The following is a 20,902-nucleotide window of genomic DNA, read 5'->3' as shown; positions in this document are numbered from 1 at the left end:
GAAAAGCCAGGGCTGGATCTTGAGGAGCTGCTTCCTTGGGACAAGAGGAAGCACTGCCTGCAAAAGACTCTGAGAAGCAAGACAATTTGGAGCAGAGGTCCCAAGGTCACAAGAAATGAAACTTTGAGGATGTCAACAAAATTTCAGTTGTGACAAAGACTGTAAGGACCCATAGTATTAGCTATATGGTGTTCCATAGTGACATTGGCAAAAGCAATTTTGGAGAAGCAGTGGACACAGAGTAGCAGATATCAAGGTGACTGGAGGGGAGTAAGGGGAGACTGGAGGGACTTGGGGTACTGGGAGGTATATCAAAGTGGAAGACTTTTAAGTGCTTAATTGCCAGAGAGAGGAAAGGGCCTGGAAAGGGAATAGTGGGAAATGGGAGGGGTTTTGCAGAGCAATGTGAACACTCTGTGAAGGAAGGTACCAGTGGCCTAAGTGAAGAGCAAGTTAGGAGCAGAGTGGAGTGAGAAGATGGAAGCCAGGTTCTATAACTGGCCTTGGATTACCATTTCCATGGAGGCCTTCCAATTCCAATTGCCAGCCTGCAAAAGGGGCTCAGACTCTCTGATCATGAAGAACGCTCTGCTCACACTCAGGATTGGCTTCAGAAATTAGGCAAACCAAGGAGTTAATGCCCCCCAAGCTGCTCTCAATCCATGACTGTTGGAGATTTGAGAATGAATTCTTCAAGCAACCTTTGCTCTGGGAAGGAACCCAGCAAGATTGGCCCCAGTTGCCCACAGTGGTAACTTGCTTAATGACACAGCCTTAACTTAACTGGCTGCTTTCTCTTTTTGCCACTCCTCTGCTGGTGCTTCCTGGCTTCACTTCCCACATTAACTGTGTGTACTGATATCTTTGTCTCCAGAAGTGCTTCTGAGGAAAATGAGACACACACTGTCCATGAAAGAGGGACAAGATAGTGGCAAGCACAGACAACCACAAGGATTTCTTCTAGGTGACCACTAACCTGCACAAATGGTCCGGCAGCTCACAGACTTAGCCAATACTCTGAATGCCCAGAAGATAGGCTGGGCCAGGGTCTGGGTTTGAAATAGATACTCTGTCACACCAACTTGCTCTCGCCTGGTCCCAGAGTTGGCTATAGACAGGCCTAGGACCCTGGATATGAACAATTACAAAATGTCTTGGGTCCGGGAGTAGCCCAGGCCTCAGGCCCTACAGAGTGACTTGTCTGGGGAGGTCCCCTGGCCTCTGACTCTTGAAGCTCATTCCTTGCTCAGAGCTACCCTGCCTGCAAACTTCCCCCACCCAGGCCTGTGGAAGGGCCTGTCAAGCACTGAGGCCGGCACTGTCCGCTCCTCCATCCCATGCTAGCCTCAATGTCCACGGTAAGACCTATTCTGCACCTTGCTGCGTTCCTGGGGAAGTGCGACCCAGCCGTCGCCCCCACCAGAGGCCCAAGCCACGCCCCAAGTGGCCTCCAGGGGGCGCCGCCGCAAAGCCAGTCTTTGGGCTCCCACAAACTCGCTGCCGGTGGGCGGGCGCCCGCCCCTCAAGCCAGCTGGTTCTGCAGGCCCGCCCCCTGCCGCCACCCCCTACTCCTCACCCGCCCCCCCCACGCGGGTGCTCCTAGGCTGGGTCCCGCTCTGAGCGCTCCCCCACCATACACGTGTTGTGTTGCTCACTGCTGCCTCATTTCTCGCCTCGCCCAAGGTCGGACCCTAAATTCTGGGCAGGCCCAGCGTCCACATGTCCGTCTGTCTGTTTACAGGTTTGCCTGTGACTATGGGTCGACGCGCCCTGTTCCGGCCACGGCAGGTGCAGGGTTAAGGCAGGGGGAGATTTTCCCGTGTCGAGGGGGGGACGAGGGGCGGACCCGGTCCAGCCCCGCCCCGCGCCGAACCAAGCCGGAGCCCCGCCGGAGCCCCGCCGAAGCCTGGCCTCAGCCCCAGCCAGAGCCGGCACGGACCCGGAACGGCGGACCCCGCGCCCCGGCGGCGCCGGAGCCCCGGCCGGTGAGTCCCGCAGGAGCCGCGCTCAGGGGAAGTTTGGGGCGCGGGGCGCAGAGCCCTAAGTGCGTTCGCCTGGACCCGCCCCCCGCCTCCCGCGAGCTCGAAGTTTGGGGCCAGGAGGCCATCACGCCAAGGGTCCCAGGAGCGTGGCCCCCACGGGAAAGGAGAGGCTGAGGAACTTGGGGATCTGCTGTGCGGGTACTTGGAAGTCCAGCTGCTCATTCCTACTGGAAACGCCCTGGACTATAGGAGTCTAGAGTCATATGCTCATGGGATCCAAAAAACACCCCCTCCCTACTTCTGGACACCAAGGAGACTGGCCTCTGGGAACCTGGCAGGGCAAACCCCTTAGACCCGAAGAGGGAATGTGGGACCCTGGCGTCCAACTCCTCCCCTCCCAGTCTCAAACGCTCTGATCTTGGCCTTTTGCTGCTGGGAATGGATGATCTCTATGGACTGGCCCCCAAAAGGGTTGTAAGTATACCCTGGAGTCTGATCCCTGGCTGCCCAGGGCACCCTGGAAGGCAGTAAGAGGCGGGTATAGTAGGACTCTATTCATGCAGAGCACCAGATGAGGATTGTCAAGAGGAAGAGAAGGGGGCCAGGGTGGAGTGTCCTATCCTGGTCAACTTACTACCCACCTAAGACCTAGATTTGAAGTGGGGAGGGATGTTGGGTGTTCTTAGGTGAGGGCAGGGTTTGGGAGGAGAATCCCTCATGCCCCATAGGAAGGGGAGAAGTTGCCGGAGTATCTGGGAATCCACTCTCTTTCCCACCCAGGAAGGCCTCTCAGTGGTGTGCTAGCCAGCAGCGGTGGGTCCTCCCTGTGCCTTGCCCACAACTGATTTTGCGCCAGTCCTGCCCTTAGCTACAGACTGCTCACCTGTACCCCGAGGGACTGGTTAGGGGCCCTGACCCTTTGTTTTCCCTCTCTCCTCCAGGTGAAGGCAAGGTCCCTGAACTGCTCAGACACTCCCTGTAGCCCTGGTAGAGTCAAGATGAGGCCCCATCATGCTCCTCAGTGAGGCCTGCAGCCTGAGCAGATAGTATGGCCTGCCACTGGAGGTGAACAGCATGGCTACAGGAGGTGGCCGGGCCTTTGCTTGGCAGGTGTTCCCACCCATGCCCACCTGCCGGGTGTATGGTACAGTGGCATACCAGGATGGGCACCTGCTAGTGCTGGGGGGCTGTGGCCGGGCTGGCCTGCCCCTGGACACTGCCGAGACACTGGATATGGCCTCACATACATGGCTTGCACTGGCACCCCTGCCCACTGCCCGGGCTGGTGCGGCTGCTGTGGTGCTGGGCAAGCAGGTGCTAGTGGTGGGCGGTGTGAATGAGGGTCAGAGCCCTGTAGCTGCCGTGGAGGCCTTCCTGGCTGATGAGGGCCGCTGGGAGCGTCGGGCCACCCTCCCTCAGGCAGCCATGGGGGTTGCAACTGTGGAGAGAGGTGAGTGGCCTTAAGGGAGTCCCTCAGGTGCCCAACACCCTCCATTCTTTTCTGACGTGGTCCCTTACCCTCAGAAATTGGACAAGAGCTGTAAATTTTGTCTGAGTGCCCTGGACACAGCTATGACTCTTGTAAAGACCCCTTCCTACCTAGCTCTGAGCTGAGCTAGCAGCAGTCTTAACTGCCCTTTCCTGCAGTGAAGTGGGAGGCAGAGCCCAGGCTGGCCTCCAGCATGATGGGAGGCCCTAACCACCTCCCTGCCCATTCCTCTTCTCTAAGAGATAAGGAGGGGTAGCCCAATGACTCTCAGGGTTATAAATAGTCTAGGGGAGGGAGAAGGGAGCAGGGCCTTGGCTCAGAGCCCAGTAAGTGCTTAGACTCCCTCCCCCCTCTTCCTTCCATGTACACATTTACCAGGGAGTCTGAGATGGGAAGGCCAAGCTGGCCTGGGGATAGTTGCCATGGAAGCCTTCAGCTGACTGACCCATTTCCCCAAGGCCCCCAGACATGCCCCCAGCTGACCTGGAGGGTGTAACAGGGCCAGAACTTACCCTAATGAAAGGATGGAATACAGAGGTGCTGGCAGGGCTTCTGGGCAGCAGGCTTGCAGCCAGCACCTCCATCCTACAATCCTCAGCCCCTCTCCTAGCCCCCAGCTGATCCCCAGAGCTCCCTCCCTTGTCTGAATTCCATGCTTAACAGATCCCCATATGTCCCTCCCTGGCTTAATCCATCATCCACCCTCCTTTCCCTAGGGGAGCCCCCACCTTGTGGCCTCCAGGTCTGACCACCAGTCCTGCTTAGATGCCAGACTTGGTTGCCATAGCATCTCCAGGGAGACAGAGATGGATTATAATTAGATCATCTGCCTCCTGCTCTTCACTTTTAGGGGCCCTGGCCAGAGCAGGAATCCTAGCTCTCCCAGCCTCCACCCCAGGAAGGAAGGAGGGTTTCTTTGCTGCTTGGGAGGGGTACTACAAACGTGTGGGTCCCTAGCCACCCCCAGGCCTGACCAGGGCAGCTCTCAGGATAGGGTGCCCTGGCAGGCTGAGGTACACTCTGAATCACTCTTTTCTATGCAGATGGTATGGTGTATGCCCTGGGGGGAATGGGCCCAGACACGGCCCCCCAGGCCCAAGTTCGGGTGTATGAGCCCCGACGGGACTGCTGGCTTTCGCTACCCTCCATGCCCACACCCTGCTACGGGGCTTCTACTTTCCTGCACGGGAACAAGATCTATGTCCTGGGTAAGGGTCTGGGGGATGTGGGAAAGAGGCTCGAAGTGCAGAAGCACCTATCCCCATAGGTTGGCTGGGATCAGGTTTAGCCTGAGACGGCAGGACAAGAGAAACTTTGAGTGAGCCAGGCTTGCTTGGAGGTTCTGACCTTTAGTGGCCCTCCTAGGGCTGGAAAACCAAACCCCAGTGCCTAAGGATTGGCAAGGTAGGTGATCCATGCTCTGGTGTGCACACAGCTGGGTATGGGTGGCTAGGCTGGGCGGTGGTGAAGGCTTAGCAACCTGGTGAAGGAGGAGCCTGCCAGGCTTCCCAGGCTCCTTCCCAGGTTGCTTCCCCAATTCCATTGGCAGGGGGCCGCCAGGGAAAGCTCCCAGTGACTGCTTTTGAGGCCTTTGATCTGGAGGCATGTACCTGGACCCGGCACCCAAGCCTGCCCAGCCGCCGGGCCTTTGCTGGCTGTGCCATGGCGGAAGGCAATGTCTTTAGCCTGGGTGGCCTGCAGCAGCCTGGGCCGCACAATTTCTACTCTCGCCCACACTTTGTCAACACTGTGGAGATGTTCGACCTGGAACATGGTGAGCAGTGGCTAGCCTGGGCTGTCCTCCCACTTCCCATGGGATGGAGGGGCACAGGGTGTGTTGTGGGGCTGGATCTGACCTCCCCTTTGTTGCAGGGTCCTGGACCAAGCTGCCCCGCAGCCTACGCATGAGGGATAAGAGAGCCGACTTTGTGGTTGGCTCCCTTGGGGGCCACATCATGGCCATCGGAGGCCTTGGTGAGTATCTCTGGGGAGCCCAATACAGGAAGGAAAAACCCCAAGCAGGAGTCATCACCTCTTGCCCTTCTTCAGGCACTCCAGGGATCAGGGCTTTGTGAGCTTCCCTTTTCAATCCGTTACACAGATCGGGTATAGTCTGCATAGCCTAACTCTTGGGGTATCCCTCAGCACCTGACTGATGGGTTCTGTACCAGCAAGGGCCTAGGAAACAGAAACAGGACAAGTGACCATTGAATGAATGGACAAATACAAATCTAAAGAAATGAACAAATGATGAATGGGGGCAATAAGTAGCAAGGCACTGGTAGCCCATCTTGGGGTGATGCCTACTCGGCCATCTTTGGGCTTAGCAAGCATGAGTTGGAGCCCCTGCGGCCTGTGCCTTTTACAACTTCTGTCTCCTTCCTGCAGGAAACCAGCCATGCCCTCTGGGCTCTGTGGAGGGCTTCAGCCTTGCCCGGCGACGCTGGGAGGCCCTACCCACCATGCCCACAGCCCGCTGCTCCTGTTCTAGTCTGCAGGCTGGGTCTCGGCTGTTTGTCATTGGGGGTGTGGCCCAGGGTCCCAGCCAAGCTGTGGAGGCTCTGTGTTTGCGTGATGGGGTGTGAATGCCTGATGGGATGTGTCAACTGGAGCAACGCAGTGCCAGAGGCAAATATCTGTGGCTCCTTTTGCTGCTGTAGAAGGTCACTGTGGCTCTGTGGGATGAGGAGGCACAGGGGCAGGCACTTGAGGCAAATGTTTCAAAGAGTGAGAGGACTTTGTCTTTAGTGCAGGACACATATGCTTATACCCACCTTTATCCCCATTCATTCATGGATCATGCCTAGCTCCACACTTGCTCTGGAACTACTGGGCCCTCTGTCCAACCGGAAAGTGGGAGGATTGGAGAGCTGGCCTCATGCCCCACAGGATTAGTGCCTACCTGGAGTTGACCAGGCTCACCCCCATGGCTCTTCCTGAGAAATCCTAGCTGTCAGTCTGCCTTGAAGGCCTCTGTGGCCCCAGGCAAGTTCAGAGAGGTCACGGGACACAGAGGAAATAGAGGGTGGATATAGAGACCCTCCAGAGGACCCGGGGAATATTGGCTTTGGGCCCATTACACTGTTGACTGTGTGATCTTGAGCAAGTCATTTCACCTCTCTGTGCCTCAGCATCCTCATCTGTAAATGGGGATCTCTGAAACCTTCCTGCCCTACCTACCTCACAGGGCTGTTGTGAGGACCCAGGAAGTTCAGATGTGAAAGTAAAAGTGCTGCTAAAATGTGGTGTATGGCCCTCAGTGTGGACTCATGTGTTGCCCCTGTAGCTAGCTGCTTGCTCTCCTTCAGGGGCCTACACTCTCCCAGGGATGAGGGTCCAGAGTAGCCTTTTGGATCTGGCTTCTGCCCCCAAAGTGTTCTGGTGTTTCAGCCCCCACCTAAGCCTTAGCTTCTCTTTTGGTGATATGACTGCTGCCCTCTGCTGTCTTGGGGGTTAGAGGGCACTCAAAGGCAGCCAGAGAAGAGCTCAGAAAACTACAACAAAGCACCACGGGATCAGGATGAGTGAATACCAGATCTGTGTCATGCAGCATCTCCTCAAAGTCTTTGCTTACTTCCATAGGGAGGGGTGGTCTAGTGGGGGCTGTGGCCAGGGCAGTCCCCCACTGTCCCGCATTAGACAGAACTGCATGGCCTCCCACCAGACCCCTAGAGGCATGATAGCTTCCTGGAGAAATCAAAGCTGCCAGCCTCCTCCTCCAGTCTTTGCTGCTCGCTAGTAGGGCCCACTGACTCTGCTTTCCCTGCAGCCACAAGAGTGCAAGGGTCTAACATCTGGGTTTACTGCAGAAATGGATTTTGGGTCCCAGAACTGATCTGCTGCAGCCACGGTAACCCTCCTGAACCCGTAACCTCCTGCAGGCTTTATCCCTTCTTGCTCAGTGGCAGGGTTCCCACGGCAGCATCTCCCCTGCCCAGCACAGAGGTGCCATGGGCCTTACTGCTCTGAAGCTTCTAAGACCACTTGGACTGCAAGCACAGACAGACCACTGTGTCATTCGTCTTTGTTTAATGCTCTGGACCAGTTTAGACATTCAGAGACCCCAGCATGAAGGTAATGCTGCAGCAGCTTGGGTCTTGGGATCCCTGGGAGGTCAGGCAGTGTGTCGGTGACTGACCCCATGTTGTTGCCACAGTAGCCACCCCGGGATGGCTGGCAGAAGTTCTGCTGGTAGGTGGTGCTGGTACGGGGAGGCTGTATCTGCACAAAGTGGACAAGACGCTGAGGGAAGTCACTGACTCCTGGGCCTGACTGGAAATTGGCCTGGTAGGAGGATTCAAGAGGCCGCTGCTGGCTCAACTCCAGCTCACAGGGTGCCCAGCGCAGGAAGGTGTGCCGTTGCCACAGGCGGTCTAGGTCCTTCCGCCTTCCGATTCCCTGCAGCAGACAGTAGGGGCCCTCCTCAACAATATGGGCGCTTGGCCCACAGTCCTGGTACCAACCACCTCTTTGGTCCCTCCCCAACCCAAGCCTAGTTGGTTATGCTTGGCTCCCCTGGCCTGTACCCCAGCCTCTTGGGCCTGCCTCCCCAGCCATGCCTTATATTCCAGCATGAAGCCTCCAGAAAGTCAGTGACCCCTAGGATATTTGTGCATTGTCAGGCAAGCTAGTGAATGAAATCAAAGCAGAGGTACCACCTCTGTTTGGGGAATGGACTGTTTCCCAGATGAGAGAGGTTGCCAGGAGTCCTCCCTCCCCACAGTGTCTTATCCCCTCCACCCTACCTCAGCTTCAACCTAGGCTAGGGCCCTACCCACTCTCCTTTCTTCAGCACTCACTTTGTCGAAAGACGTACGGTTGTCATGCTTGGAGAAGAAGTGTCGCTGCACTGGCTCCTTTAAAGACAGAAAGAAGATGAATGGGGAAAAATGATGCTCACCTGCCCTTAAAGATCTTGCCTCAGAACCTATAATGGAGGGGAGGTGCCAGGAGGAGCCACTACCCCTAAACTGCTAAACTTGCCAAAATCCTGAAAGAGCAGTTACAAATTAAGCAATGCCTCACTCCTAGGACGTCTCATGCTGGCATTTGCCTCCAAAGCAGAAGTCTCTTAGGGCTGCTGATTGAGGAAGGGATTGAGGCATCTTCTAAGATATCCGTCCATCTAGAGGGCAGTGGTTCAAGTTTCATGTCAGGCCCTTTAACTCTAGATTGTCCAGCACCAGGCTTTGGTTCTCTCCGCCCTTCTCTCCACATTTAGTCCTTCATCAACAACCCAAACTCTTGGCCCTAAGTTCCACCTGGAAACTGCCGTTTGTCTTTCTAGCTTGAGCTCTCTCCTGAACTCCAGACTCAATAGCCAACAGCCTACATATCTCCTTGTAAATGTCTTACAGGCATCTCCAAACACTTGACTGAGCTCTGGATCATTCCCCAATCCTACCTGTTCACAGCCTTCTCCAGGTCAGATGCTGGTAGATAGATCCTGCCAAACAGCTTGGAGTCCCCTTGATTCTTTTCTTTCATACCCTATATCCAATGTGTCAAAAAAAATCCTGTTGATTACTCCTTCAATATGTGCCTGGGATTGGTCCACTCCTCAACATGTCCACTGCTTTCCCTGTTCCAAGAGCCACCTTCTTCTCTTGCTTGAATTATTGCAAGAGCTTCCTACCTGGTTCCCTGCTTCCAAACTTTCCCCTCCGGTTTATTGTCCTCTTAGCAGGAATAATTCTTCTGATACGCAGATCAGATCACTTCCCTTGTTTGCTGAGAATCCACAATAGTTCCTCATGTTTATAAAAGCCAAAATCATCATAGTGGTCCATGAGACGCACACAATATTGATCTCTCCATTACCTGGAACCACCCTGGCATCCAGCTCCTCAAACACACCAGCAATTCCCACTTTGGGCCTTTGCACCACCTTTGCCTTCTGTCTGGGACTCTGCAGTCCTGCAGCTGGCTGTAGGACTCCCCCTCACTTCCCTCTTTAAAGGGCTTCTTCGAGCACTGACACTAGCAGTGCCATCATCCCAATGCTGCATTTTTCACATGGCATACTGTGTGACTACATAGTATGATGTTGCTTAGTGTCTAAGGCTCCTGACTAGAACATAAGCTCCTTGTGGGCAAAGGTTATTATCTGTCTTGCTCACCTTTGTAACTCCAACACTGAGCCCAGTGCCTGAGAAAATACGTGTTTGCTATTTAATTAATGAGTAGGGTTCAGAAAGTCCCCAGAGTATTTCCTTTGGCGCAGGTGGAGCCAGAGAACCATGCCCTATCCCCAGGCAGAGAAAGACCACCTCCCAGGCCCCTAGACCTCAATAGGAATCTTAGGAATCTCTCCCAGGACCATCCACCTTGCCTTTGTGCCTGGTGTCTGCCCCCAGAGTTCCCTGTCCCCAGCCATTCAGCTTCTCCTGCTGCAGACCTGAATGAAGTGTCTGATCTGATGAGGTCAGTCTTGGCTGGGTTAGGATATGTGCAATGGTTGACAACAGGTTCCTAGATAAAAGGCTGAAGCTAGCTCCATCCCAGATTCCTGAATGAGAATCTTCTGTGGTATGTGTCTTTGACAAGCTCCCCTATCAGTACCTCCTGCCTTAGACAGCTGGTGTTGGTTTCCAAATAGAATAAAAGCTCCATGAAGGTGGGAAGCCAGCCAGCCTTACCTTTCATTCCTCATAAAGCAAACTGACACGACAGGGATTAAAAACCCGGGGCCTTTTAAAAAAAAACATAGGAAAAAAATCTTCAGTATTTAGAGCTAGGCAAAGAGTTCTTTGACTTGACACCAAAAACAAGAGCAATAAAAGAAAAAATGGATAAACTGGACCTCATCAAAAAATTTTAAAGTTCTCCTCTGTGAAAGTTTGTGTAAAGAAAATGAAAAGACAAGCTGCAGACCGGGAAAAAATGTTTGCAAACCAAATATCCAATAAAGGAATAATTTCTAGACTATATAAAGAATTCTCACAAGTCATCAGTAAAATAACAATCTAATTAGAAAATGGGCAAACAACATGAAGCCATTACACTGAAGAGGATATACATATGGCAAATAACACGTGAAAAAAAATGTTTGCCACCATCATTAAACATTAGGGAAATGCAAATTAAAATCACAATGAGATATCATGACCTACTTATCAGAATGGCTAAAAACAGACAACATCAAATTTTGGGAGAATGCAGAGAAAACAGATCACTCATACTTTGCTGATGAGAATGTAAAATGGTACAATCATTCTAGAAAACCATTTGACAGTATCTTCTAAAAACTAAACATACAACTACCATATGATCTAGCAGTTGCACTCCTGGGCATTTATGCCAAAGAAATGAAAACATATGTTCACCCAAAAACCTGTAGCAGCTCTATTTGTGAGAGCCAAAAACTGGAATCAGCTCAGATATGTTTTAATAGGTGAGTGGTTACACAAACTGGTATATACATGCCATAAAATACTACTTAGCAATGAAGAGGAATGAGCCATGAACAACTGGGATGAATCTCTAGGAAATTATGCTGAGTAAGAAAAGCCAATTTCCAAAGATTGTATACTGTATCATTCCATTTGTATAACATTTTTGAAATGACAAAATTTTAAAAAGGGGCGATCCCTGGGTGGCTCAGCAGTTTGGCGCCTGCCTTCAGCCCAGGGCATGATCCTGGAGTCCCGGGATCGAGTTCCGTGTTGGGCTCCTTGTGTGGAGCCTGCTTCTCCATCTGCCTGTCTCTCTCTCTCTTTCTGTGTCTCTCATGAGTGAATGAATATAATCTTCAAAAAAAATGTTTAGAAAGGGAGAAGAGGCTGGTGGTTGCCAAGGATTAGAGACAGAGAAAGGGTGAAGTAGCAGGAAGCTGGTGGGTATGGTCATAAAAAGGCACTGTCAGGGATAGTTGGCGATGTTGGCCAGTATCTTTTTTTTTTTTTTTTTTTTTATGTTGGCCAGTATCTTAACTGAGGTGATGGATACACAAACCTACATAGGTAATAAAATTTTATAGATCTTAATACACACACAAATGAGTATAAGCAAAACTAGAAATCTGAGATAAGTGGATTGCATTAATGTCAATGTCCTGGTTGCAATATTATTCTATAGTTTTTCAAAATGTTATTATTGGGGAAAACAGGGAAAAGTATAGAAGGGATCTCTATTATTTCTCACAAGTTATGAATTTATAGTCCTTTCAATAAAAATTTCAATAATCCTAGGAGTCTGTAGCAACTTCCAATTGACTCCCAAATTTCTTCTCCAACTCTATCTTTTGCTAAAGAATTGTACATAGCCTTAGAATGTGGATGCCACTATTGTTGGAGGCAGTTCTGACTCCGAAAACACTCTCCCTCTCCCTCTCCCTCTCCCTCTCCCTCTCCCTCTCTCTCTATATATATATTATCTCCCCTACTTCTGTTCCTGTGGGACAGATTGAGAGGATGTTCCAGTCTTTAGAATGACAGCTGCCACTGGGCCACTACAAACAACCAGCAGGAAGTCCTGTTTGCCTCTTGTCCTTGCAATGGGAATATAATATATACTATATATATAAATATATATATATATAATATATATTCCCATTACTTATATATATATAAGTAATGGGACCTGGGTATATAAACTGACTCTGTGCTTGTGCCTTCAACACTTTCACAGTGGTTTTCTGCTCCTCAGTAAGGAAAGTGTGCTTGATATGGTCATAGATACACTTAACATATATGGAACTACCATATGCCCTGCTGATGTGTTGTTTGTTTGTTTGTTTTGTTTGTTTTAGACAACCTCATAAGAACTTTAGGTCTCACAACACAAACTTCTTGAAGTCCTCCTGGTCATATGCCACATGCGGATTTTGGTGCTTTCCCAACCTAGTTGGTATAAAGGTACACAATTCTATTACCAGGAGCTTAGGATAGCTTAGTTTGTTAGAGGCTGTATGATAGGATGGCCTATGATTGTATGTCAGATTCTGGGTCCTTCTGAATGCCTTTAGACACCATCCCCGGAAAAGAGAAACTCACTATTACAGTGGCAGAATAATGTATTGACTCATACTGACTCAAGTTTTGTTCCCACAATAGTGAGAGCCTGGTGGGAAGTGCAGTCATTTCCTTCCACCCAGGCAGTTCTGAGTATTCTTTTCCCTGGGGAGAATTTCACCTGCATCTTGGTTTCTAGGGCTTCTTTTCCATTGAGGTGGTAAAACCCATGGTCTCTGAGCAGGTGGGGCTTGGGCTGGGGTTCCAGTTAAAGAGGCCTTGGAGGAAAGGTAGATTTCTGGGGGGTTGGCAGCAGTAGTTGCATGGGGGAAGGCTATAAGGGCCCCTGTGAAGGCTGAGCATTTCACAGTCAGTAGGGTGCTGAGTAAGGAACCCCTGTGACACACTGAGGTATGGAGGGGTAGGGCAGGGAGGGACACAACAGTCATGGCACCATCAAGGAAGGACCCATTCCAAACCATGAGTCCCTGGGACTCTTGTCTGACCTTAAGAACAAACAGGACCAGAATTACATGTCCTAAGAGTTAGGCATGTGAAGGCTAGAAATAAATTAATCTGGCCTAGAAGAGAAAAAGAAAAAGAAGAAAAGAGAATTTTTTTTGCATCTTAATGACACAGGCAAAATTTCTACTTGCCCCAAACTAAGAGAAGTGTTATCACGTATTGAAAAGGTTTTCAACAATAATAGATGCAAGCAGCTGGCTGAAACCTGGTATCTCTCAGCTAATAGGAAAATAAAATGTGCACCTTCACCAAGCAGTCCCACTAATTGAAAAAGCTTTAGGCATAGAGCCACCAGACTTGGCATTTATACAATCAGCCTAAGACACATAGATTATGCTCTTTGGGGCTGCTAGTAATGCTAGTAAATGCTTTATGTAGCAAGTCTTCAATTAAAACATGTCCCAAAACATGTTCCCTACTTCTGTTCCTGGGGGACAGATTGAGAGGATGTTGCAGTCTTTAGAATGACAGCTGCCACTGGGCTACTACAAACACCCAGCAGGAAGCCCCGTCTGCCTCTGTCTCTGCACTACCCAGGTTCCATTACTCTCAAGGGAAGGTGGCCCCAGAAGAGCAGTCTGGAGTTGCATTTGGACCTGGCTCATCTGTAGGCAGTGTCAGGAAGCCCTTCCAACTGAGAATTCTAAGGAAATTCAGGCATGGTAGCCTCTAGGAGCCTGTTCTTGACCTGGGAAAATAAGTCAGGGAGAATTCAGATGGCAGATCAAGTAGGATCTGGGCAAGTAGAGGCTGGGAAGTAAGAAGCTGCAGTGGGCAGAGCATGTTCCAGACACTCCTCTAGGTCCCCTTCCATGTTCTCCACCCTGCTGTTGCCCAGGGGGCTGGTCTGAGTGCATTTTTCACCAGGCTGCCTTCCCTCTGGCCACTGGAAAACTCTGGGAGGAGATGGAGGGAAGGAAAGAGATGTTTTTTTTTTTTTTTAACTCCTTCCCAGACTAGCCCCCAGCTGTCTGTGTCTCTCTACCCAAAATCACCACTCTTCTCTGGGTGGTTCTCTCCACACCTCCCTCTCCTTTTGGGTTCTAGGATCCATACCTTCCCCTGTCCCTTCAGTGACAGCTTGGTTGTTACCAACCTATGATACCACCTTTACCTGAGGCCCTCACATCCACTCCTTTGCATGTGCATTCTACTGAGTTCTCCTGTTTTGAGTAAGCTTTTTACCGTTAGAACCTCAACTGCTGCTCAGTGCCCCCTCTTTGTCTCCACTAGAAGCAGTAGAGGGTCTGGGCCCTGCATTCTCTCCTGTTCTCTGGAAGCCTTTTTCTAGCCACTTCTGCCATCACTCCTTTCCAGTCCCCCTTGGCTATGCATGTGGGTGGGTACCTAGACACTTTATATTCTGCTTCCCTTACCAGTGAAGGTCTCCTGAGCCCCTTGGACTACAAGGCTGACTGTGAATTAGACCATAGGTTTCCATGACATCAAGGAATCTGAGCTTGAGAGCCATTGTTGGCAAAACTGAAGGCTTACTTTCTGGGTTCTGGAAGCTCTCTCCCCATGGCCACCTACCCAAACTGGGCCCTGACCCTCCTTTCACCTAAAAGGAGCATTGAGAAAGACTGTTCAGCTTGGTACTAGCTCTTTTCCACCCTTTCTGTAGGGGGAAGACCTGCCATTTCAGGGAAGAGCGGCCAGGCCACATGCATTTCCTGAGGATAAGCTGGCTTTGGCTGTCAGTCCAGCAGTGGTAGTTCTGGGGATGATGCTTTTGGGGTCCAAAAGCAGCAGAAACTGGTCCAGCCACCCCAGCTGCCCCCAGGGCTGCCTTGTACCTGACATCGCTGCAGGAACACTGCTGGAGGCTGGGGCTTGGCTGCAAGGCGGTATTCTTGAGCACTTTCACTCTTGAATTGACCTCTGTAGTGCCCATAGAAGCCAGTGTTGTGCTATAATAAGGCAGGCATGAGGATGAATCCCTCCCAAACCCTGACCCTGAGTCTCAGACCCATAGGGTCCCCAGGCCAGAAGCCTCTCCTGGGAGCTACTGACAGAATAAAAAGAATCTGAGGAGAGGGATACCTGTCTCCCATCCATCATTAGAACAGCTAGCCTTGGCTATGCTGGCCCACCTGGGAGAGCTATGTGTGTGTAGAGAAAGGGTATATGTTTTTTCTTTTCTCTTCTTTCCTTTATTCCATCCTTCCCCCCTCTTTCTTTCATTAGGCCTTAACATAAGCTGGGGAGACAACAGTGAAAGGACGGAAATATCCTGGCCCTTGTGAACTTTCTGGTGAGGGAATCAGACACAGGAAATAGAGTCAGGGAAGAAATAACCTGATGACTAGATCAAGAATGACAGGGAACAGGGATAGCCCCTCATGACAATGAGGGTGGGACCTGAACATGAAGAGTCAGCTGTGTGAGGAATAGCAGAGCATTCTATGTGATGGGAACCGAAAGAGCAAAGGTTCCAAGGCCAGAAAGAGAGAGATATGTTGGAAGAACAGAAAAGAACTAAAATCCTTATGACTAAAGGATTATGAGCAAACTAGTCAGTTAAGATCAGGGAGGGGCAGGGCCCACACAAGTTTAAGAATACGGATTCTCTTCTAAGACCAAAGGGAGACTTTTTGGCAGGGGAGGGGACCAGACAGGTTCTGAGCTGGGATTATTCAGAGCACTGAGAAGTTTTGATAACAGGGACACTGGCTGGTGATAGGATCCTTCCCTGGAGGTTGAATGAATCCATTTTAGGCATCTATTGACAAAGTCATGAACACCTGTTTGCCACATACTTTGCTATTCTGGGGCAAGAAGGATGCCCTCTGAAACTGGAGCACCTAAGCAAGAAATAAGCTTTTCAAAAGAAGTACTTTACCAACAGTATACCTTCTGGAGAGAATTTCAGAGACAGGGACTGGCAAAAGACAGAAATGAGCATGTATCAGGGTTCTAAGAAGGAGCTGTACTGTGTGGATATCATTAGATGGATACCTTGTGGACAACAGCCATGTCTAGCCAGGGAACTCCTAGAGCTGAACTCTTTGTCCTGAGAGTTCCCTGGAAAGGAAGGGTGTATCTGGTCCTCCATGATTATAGCCCAGTGAAGAAAGATGCTGTCCCAAGTTCAGCCTCTGGCCATCATAGCAGGTTCCTATATATGACTGAGAAGCCTTTTATCTTCTCATCCCACTGACGGTTTGGGTTGCCCAGCTTGTCTGACCATCTTTCTACTATCTGTTGAATGTGCTCTCTATGCAATTTAGTTCAATATTATTTACTAGGCTGCCTTTACTGCATTCCAAGCAAGGGACTAGGCGTGGGATATAGAGGTGGAAAACAGTCTTTGCTCTCAAGATGTTCTGAGTATAGAGAGCAGTCAAACTTCAGAAGTTTAGGGGGACCAAGCAGAATTGGGAATAAATGGGGTGGCTAGAAGACTAGGAGGTTCAGCTGGTTAGCATGAGACCAGGACCCATGGAAAAAGACATGGCATCAGAAAGACTAAGTAGGCTCCAGGGGTGATCTTAGAATGGAAGAGGGGGCATGGGTCCTCCACCAGCCTGGATGCTGGATGAAATCTTTACTAAATTTGTTCTCATGATTCATTCAAATTTCAGGTACTACCCCAGAGCCAGGAGCCAAGATTAAATGTAAAGTGCACTCTTACCCAGGAGCCTACTAACGCACTTTGCATCTTTCCAGGAAGTAAAAAGGCAAACTTTCCTCTTGTCTTTTTGAGGCTATGTCTGAGGTAAGAGACTCTCAGTGGTCAACTTCTTGTTGCTTAGTGACAAAGGGAGTTGTGACTGCATAATGCTGCTGAGATTGTTGAGGCAGTGCCCAGCCTGCTACTCCTTTGTGCTTCCTGCTTGTTTTTACTTCAAGAGAAATCTGCTCCTTAGCATTAACAAATAGAAACATACTCCACAGTGGAGTGTAATGAACTCACAGTCAATGAAATATCAAAGAACATTTTATTTTATTATTTTTAAAAGAGATTTTATTTATTTATTCATGAGAGACACAGAGATAGAGGCAGAGACACAGGCAGAGAGAGAAGTAGGCTCCTTGCAGGGAACCCAATGTGGGACTCGATCCCGGGACTCCAGAATCACCCCCCGGGCTGAAGGCATGCGCTCAACAGCTGAGCCACCCAGGCGTCCCTTAAGAACATTTTAGAGGCAAATCCTGCATTTTTAAATTGTGTAACCAGGCAGCCTGGGTGGCTCAGCGATTGAGCACTGCCTTCAGCCCAGGGCCTGATCCTGGAGACCTGGGATTGATTCCTGTGTCGGGTTCCCTGCATGGAGCCTGCTTCTGTCTCTGTCTCTCTCTCTCTCTGTCTGTGTCTCTCATGAATAAATAAAAAAAAATCTTTAGGGATCCCTGGGTGGCGCAGCGGTTTGGTGCCTGCCTTTGGCCCAGGGCGTGATCCTGGAGACCCAGGATCGAATCCCACGTAGGGCTCCCAGTGCATGGAGCCTGCTTCTCCCTCTGCCTGTGTCTCTGCCTCTCTCTCTCTCTCTGTGACTATCATAAATAAATAAAAATTAAAAAAAAAAATCTTTAGAAGAAAGCATTCCACAGAGTCAGAAGAAATGTTAAAAGGGTTGATGGTTCTTAAGATAAAATTGCTGCTTCAGGGGATGCCTGGGTGGCTCAGTGGTTGAGTGCCTGCCTTTGGCTCAGGGCGTGATCCTGGAGTCCTGGGAGTCAAGTCCCACATTGGGTTCCTGCAAGGAGCCTGCTTCTCCCTCTGCCCGTGTCTCTGCCTCTCTGTGTGTATCTCATGAATAAATAAAATCTTTAAAAATATAAAGGATAAAATTGCTGCTTCAGAATAAGGTTCTGTCAACCTTTCTCTTAGGAGTCTGGCATCTGAAAACACTGGTTAGGTGACTGTTACCAGAGCCCCAGTAAAGAAGGAGAGCATAACAGAGGAGCAAAAGAAAGAGCACGAAAACATTTGACATTGTGGTTCCATTCTAAGCTACCCTTCGGCAGATTATTGTCTATCATTTGTAACACAGGGACACGAACAGTTCACCCCTTCCACTAACCAAAAGAAACTGGCAATAAGCCTCTAAAAATGTACCAATAAAAAGCTTAACAGCAGAAAACACTCAGCCCATGCTGGTGTCACTGATACAACCCTACGAGCCAGAAAACCAGCCCTACTATAGTTACCCTGAAGATCCACTCTAACATGTATTCATAGGTACAAAAAGGTCCTTGCAGCATCTGCATAGGGGAAAAACTAAGCAGCCTGAATGTTTTACCAATAGGGCAATAGGAAAGATACTTGAATTTACACACATATATATCTTTTTTTTAAAGATCTTATTTATTTATTTATCACACACACACACACACACACACAGAGGCAGAGACACAGGCAGAGGGAGAAGCAGGCTCCATGCAGGGATCCCGATGCGGGACTCAATCCCTGGTCCCCAGGATCACACCCTGGGCCAAAGACGGCGCTAAACCGCTGAGCCACCCGGGCTGCCTTGAATCTACACACACATACATATCTTAAAGATGGTGAGTCAAAAAAGTCAAATTGTAGAAAGATGCACAAAGTGTACCATTTATAAACAATGCTATATATTGTTTATGGATATAAACATATGAACTAAAAGTATAAACATGCATAGAAACGATAAACATCAAATTCAGAAAAGTCACCTGGGGAATGGTTTCAGGAAGGCAGAGTAGAGCATCAACTCTATCTGTAATGTTTTTATCTTTCAAAGCTTTATTTAGGTACAACTAACACAACAAACTGCACATATTAAGTGTGTAATTTGACACATTTTGTCCTATGTATATATGTATGAATCATAGCCATAATCAAGGTAGTAAACGTTTCCATCAACACCAAGTTTCCTTCTGCCCATTGGTAATCCTCCTCTATGGCGCTCATTGGTCTCAAGAAACCACTGGTTGACTTTCTGTCACTAAGCATTACTTTGCATTTTCTAGAATTTTGTATAAATGGAATCATTCAATATGTATTCTTTGTGTCTGATTTCTTCTATGCAGCATAATTATCTTGTGTTTTATCCATGTCACTGTGCCTATCAATCACTCATTCCTTTTTATGGCTAAGTAACTTTCCATTGTATGGATATACAAAGCTCTCCATATACATATATGTGCACATATATATTTTTTAAATATACTTATTTTTTTAAGATTTTATTTACTCATGAGAGACAGAGAGAGAGAGGCAGAGACACAGGCAGAGGGAGAAGAAGGCTCCATGCAGGGAGCCCGACGTGGGACTCGAACCCTGGTCTCCAGGATCTCACGTCTCCAGGATTCCGCACTGGGCTGAAGGTGGCGCTAAACCGCTAAGCCACCCAGGCTGCCCTAAATATACTTTTTAAAGCAATTTTAGGTTCACAGCAAACTTGAGTGGAAGGTACAGTAATTTGTCATATACCCTCTGCCCCCTATGTGTATAACCTCTTCTGTTACCAATATCTTCCACCGGAATAGCACATTTGTTATAATTGCTGAACCTAAATTGATGCATCATTATCCGCCAAAGTCCACAGTTTACCTCGAGTTCACTCTTGCAGTTGTATATTTTATGGGTTTGGATAAATGTATACTGCAATTACATGTATGCACCATTATAGTATCATAGAGAATAGTTTTACTGCCTTAAAAATCCTCTGTGCTCCACCTATACATCTCTCCCTCCCCCCCTAACCAATGGCAACTACTAATCTTTTTACTATCTCTATAATTTTCCCTTTTCCACAATGTCATATGGTTGAAATGCTATGGTATATAGCCTTTTCAGATTGGCTTCTTTCACTTAGTAAAACATATTGAAGTTTTCTTCTATGTCTTTTCCTAGCTTGATAGCTCATTTCTTTTTAGTGCTTAATAATATTCTATTGTCTGTGGGCACCTAGGGGGCTCAGTCAGTTAAGCATCTGCCTTTGGCTTGGGTCATGGTCCCAGGGTTCTGGGTTCAAGCCCTGCGTTGGGCTCCCTGCTCAGTGGGGAGCCAGCTCTCTCCCTCTCCCTCTGCCTGCAGCTCCCCCTGCTTGTTGTGCTTTCTCTGTTAAATGAATAAATAAAATTTTAAGAAAAATATTCCATTGTCTGGATGTACCATGGTTTATTTATTCTTTCACCTACTGAAAATAATTTCTTGGTTGCTTTTTAAGATTTGGCAATTATGAAATAAAGCTGCTATAAATATCCATGTGTAGGTTTTTGTGTGGACATAAGTTTTCAGGTCCTTTTTTTTTTTTTTTTAAAGATTTTATTTATTAGAGACACTGGGGGCGGGGGGCAGAGACACAGGCAGGGAGCCCAATGCGAGGCTCAATCCCGGGTCTCCAGGATCGTGCCCTGGGCCAAAGGCAGTGCTAAACCGCTGAGCCACCCAGGCTGCCCAAGTTTTCAGGTCCTTTGTGTAAATACTAAAGAGCATGATTGCTGGATCGTATAATAAGAGTATGTTTAGTTTTGTACGAAACTGCCAAACCATACTTCCAAGTATGCCAAACAATACTTCCAAGTATTTAGTATACTAAATACTACCATTTAGTATTCCCATTAACAATGAATAAGAGTTCCCTGTTGCTCCACATCCTCACCTGCATCTGTGTTATCTGTGTTCTGAATTTTAGCCATTCTCCTGTGTAGTGGTAGCTCATTGTTGTGTTATTTTAATTTACATTTCCCTAATAACATATAATGTTGGGCATCTTTTCATATGCTAATATGCCATCTGTATATCTTTTTTGGTGCAATGTGTTAAACTCTGTGTTGGCCATTTGTTTTTAGAAGGGGGAGGGGCAGAGGGAGGGAGAAACTTAAGCAGGCTCCATCCGCACCACAGAGCCTGACACAAGGCTTGATCTCACAACCCAGAGATCATGACCTGAGTCGAAATCAAGAGTAAGACACTTAATCCAATGAGTCTCCTCAGGCACTCCTGGCCCATTTTTAAATCAGGTTGT

The 20,902-nt window shown here is 48.9% G+C and overlaps 2 protein-coding genes and 1 long non-coding RNA gene across 9 annotated transcripts; 2 read left to right on the top strand and 1 right to left on the bottom strand.

Annotated features, from left to right (window-relative positions):
- The first annotated feature begins 1,595 nt into the window (after positions 1–1,595).
- Positions 1,596–6,717, top strand: KLHDC8B (kelch domain containing 8B). Of its 3 annotated transcripts, none has more exons than XM_025455834.3 (6): positions 1,600–1,985; positions 2,924–3,432; positions 4,515–4,679; positions 5,021–5,245; positions 5,344–5,445; positions 5,860–6,717. In XM_025455834.3, the coding sequence occupies exons 2-6, from the start codon at positions 3,057–3,059 to the stop codon at positions 6,054–6,056; spliced, it is 1,065 nt and encodes a 354-aa protein (XP_025311619.1). In that variant the 5' UTR covers positions 1,600–1,985; positions 2,924–3,056; the 3' UTR covers positions 6,057–6,717. The 3 variants fall into 3 exon arrangements, with proteins under 3 accessions (XP_025311623.1, XP_025311619.1, XP_025311621.1); XM_025455836.3 differs by lacking the exon at positions 1,600–1,985 and adding an exon at positions 2,056–2,456; XM_025455838.3 differs by lacking the exon at positions 4,515–4,679 and having other exon boundaries at positions 1,596–1,985.
- Positions 6,718–7,483: 766 nt separating this feature from the next.
- C20H3orf84 (chromosome 20 C3orf84 homolog) lies at positions 7,484–16,731 on the bottom strand. Of its 5 annotated transcripts, none has more exons than XM_025455839.2 (4): positions 16,582–16,731; positions 14,744–14,857; positions 8,271–8,327; positions 7,484–7,893 (listed from the first exon to the last, which is right to left on the bottom strand). In XM_025455839.2, the coding sequence occupies exons 1-4, from the start codon at positions 16,606–16,608 to the stop codon at positions 7,486–7,488; spliced, it is 606 nt and encodes a 201-aa protein (XP_025311624.1). In that variant the 5' UTR covers positions 16,609–16,731; the 3' UTR covers positions 7,484–7,485. The 5 variants fall into 5 exon arrangements, with proteins under 5 accessions (XP_025311624.1, XP_025311625.1, XP_025311626.1 ...); XM_025455840.2 differs by having other exon boundaries at positions 7,484–7,890; XM_025455841.2 differs by having other exon boundaries at positions 7,484–7,869.
- On the top strand, positions 12,085–20,027 carry LOC125753133 (uncharacterized). The gene is made up of 2 exons (XR_007404206.1): positions 12,085–16,665; positions 19,113–20,027. It is a non-coding gene; the product is annotated as an uncharacterized LOC125753133 (long non-coding RNA).
- The last annotated feature ends 875 nt before the right edge of the window (positions 20,028–20,902 follow it).

Source organism: Canis lupus, chromosome 20, assembly GCF_003254725.2.
Source record: "Canis lupus dingo isolate Sandy chromosome 20, ASM325472v2, whole genome shotgun sequence".
NCBI lineage: Eukaryota > Metazoa > Chordata > Mammalia > Carnivora > Canidae > Canis > Canis lupus.
The sequence above is the reverse complement of the archived record's forward strand: the minus strand, read 5'-3'. Positions and strand labels throughout refer to the sequence as shown.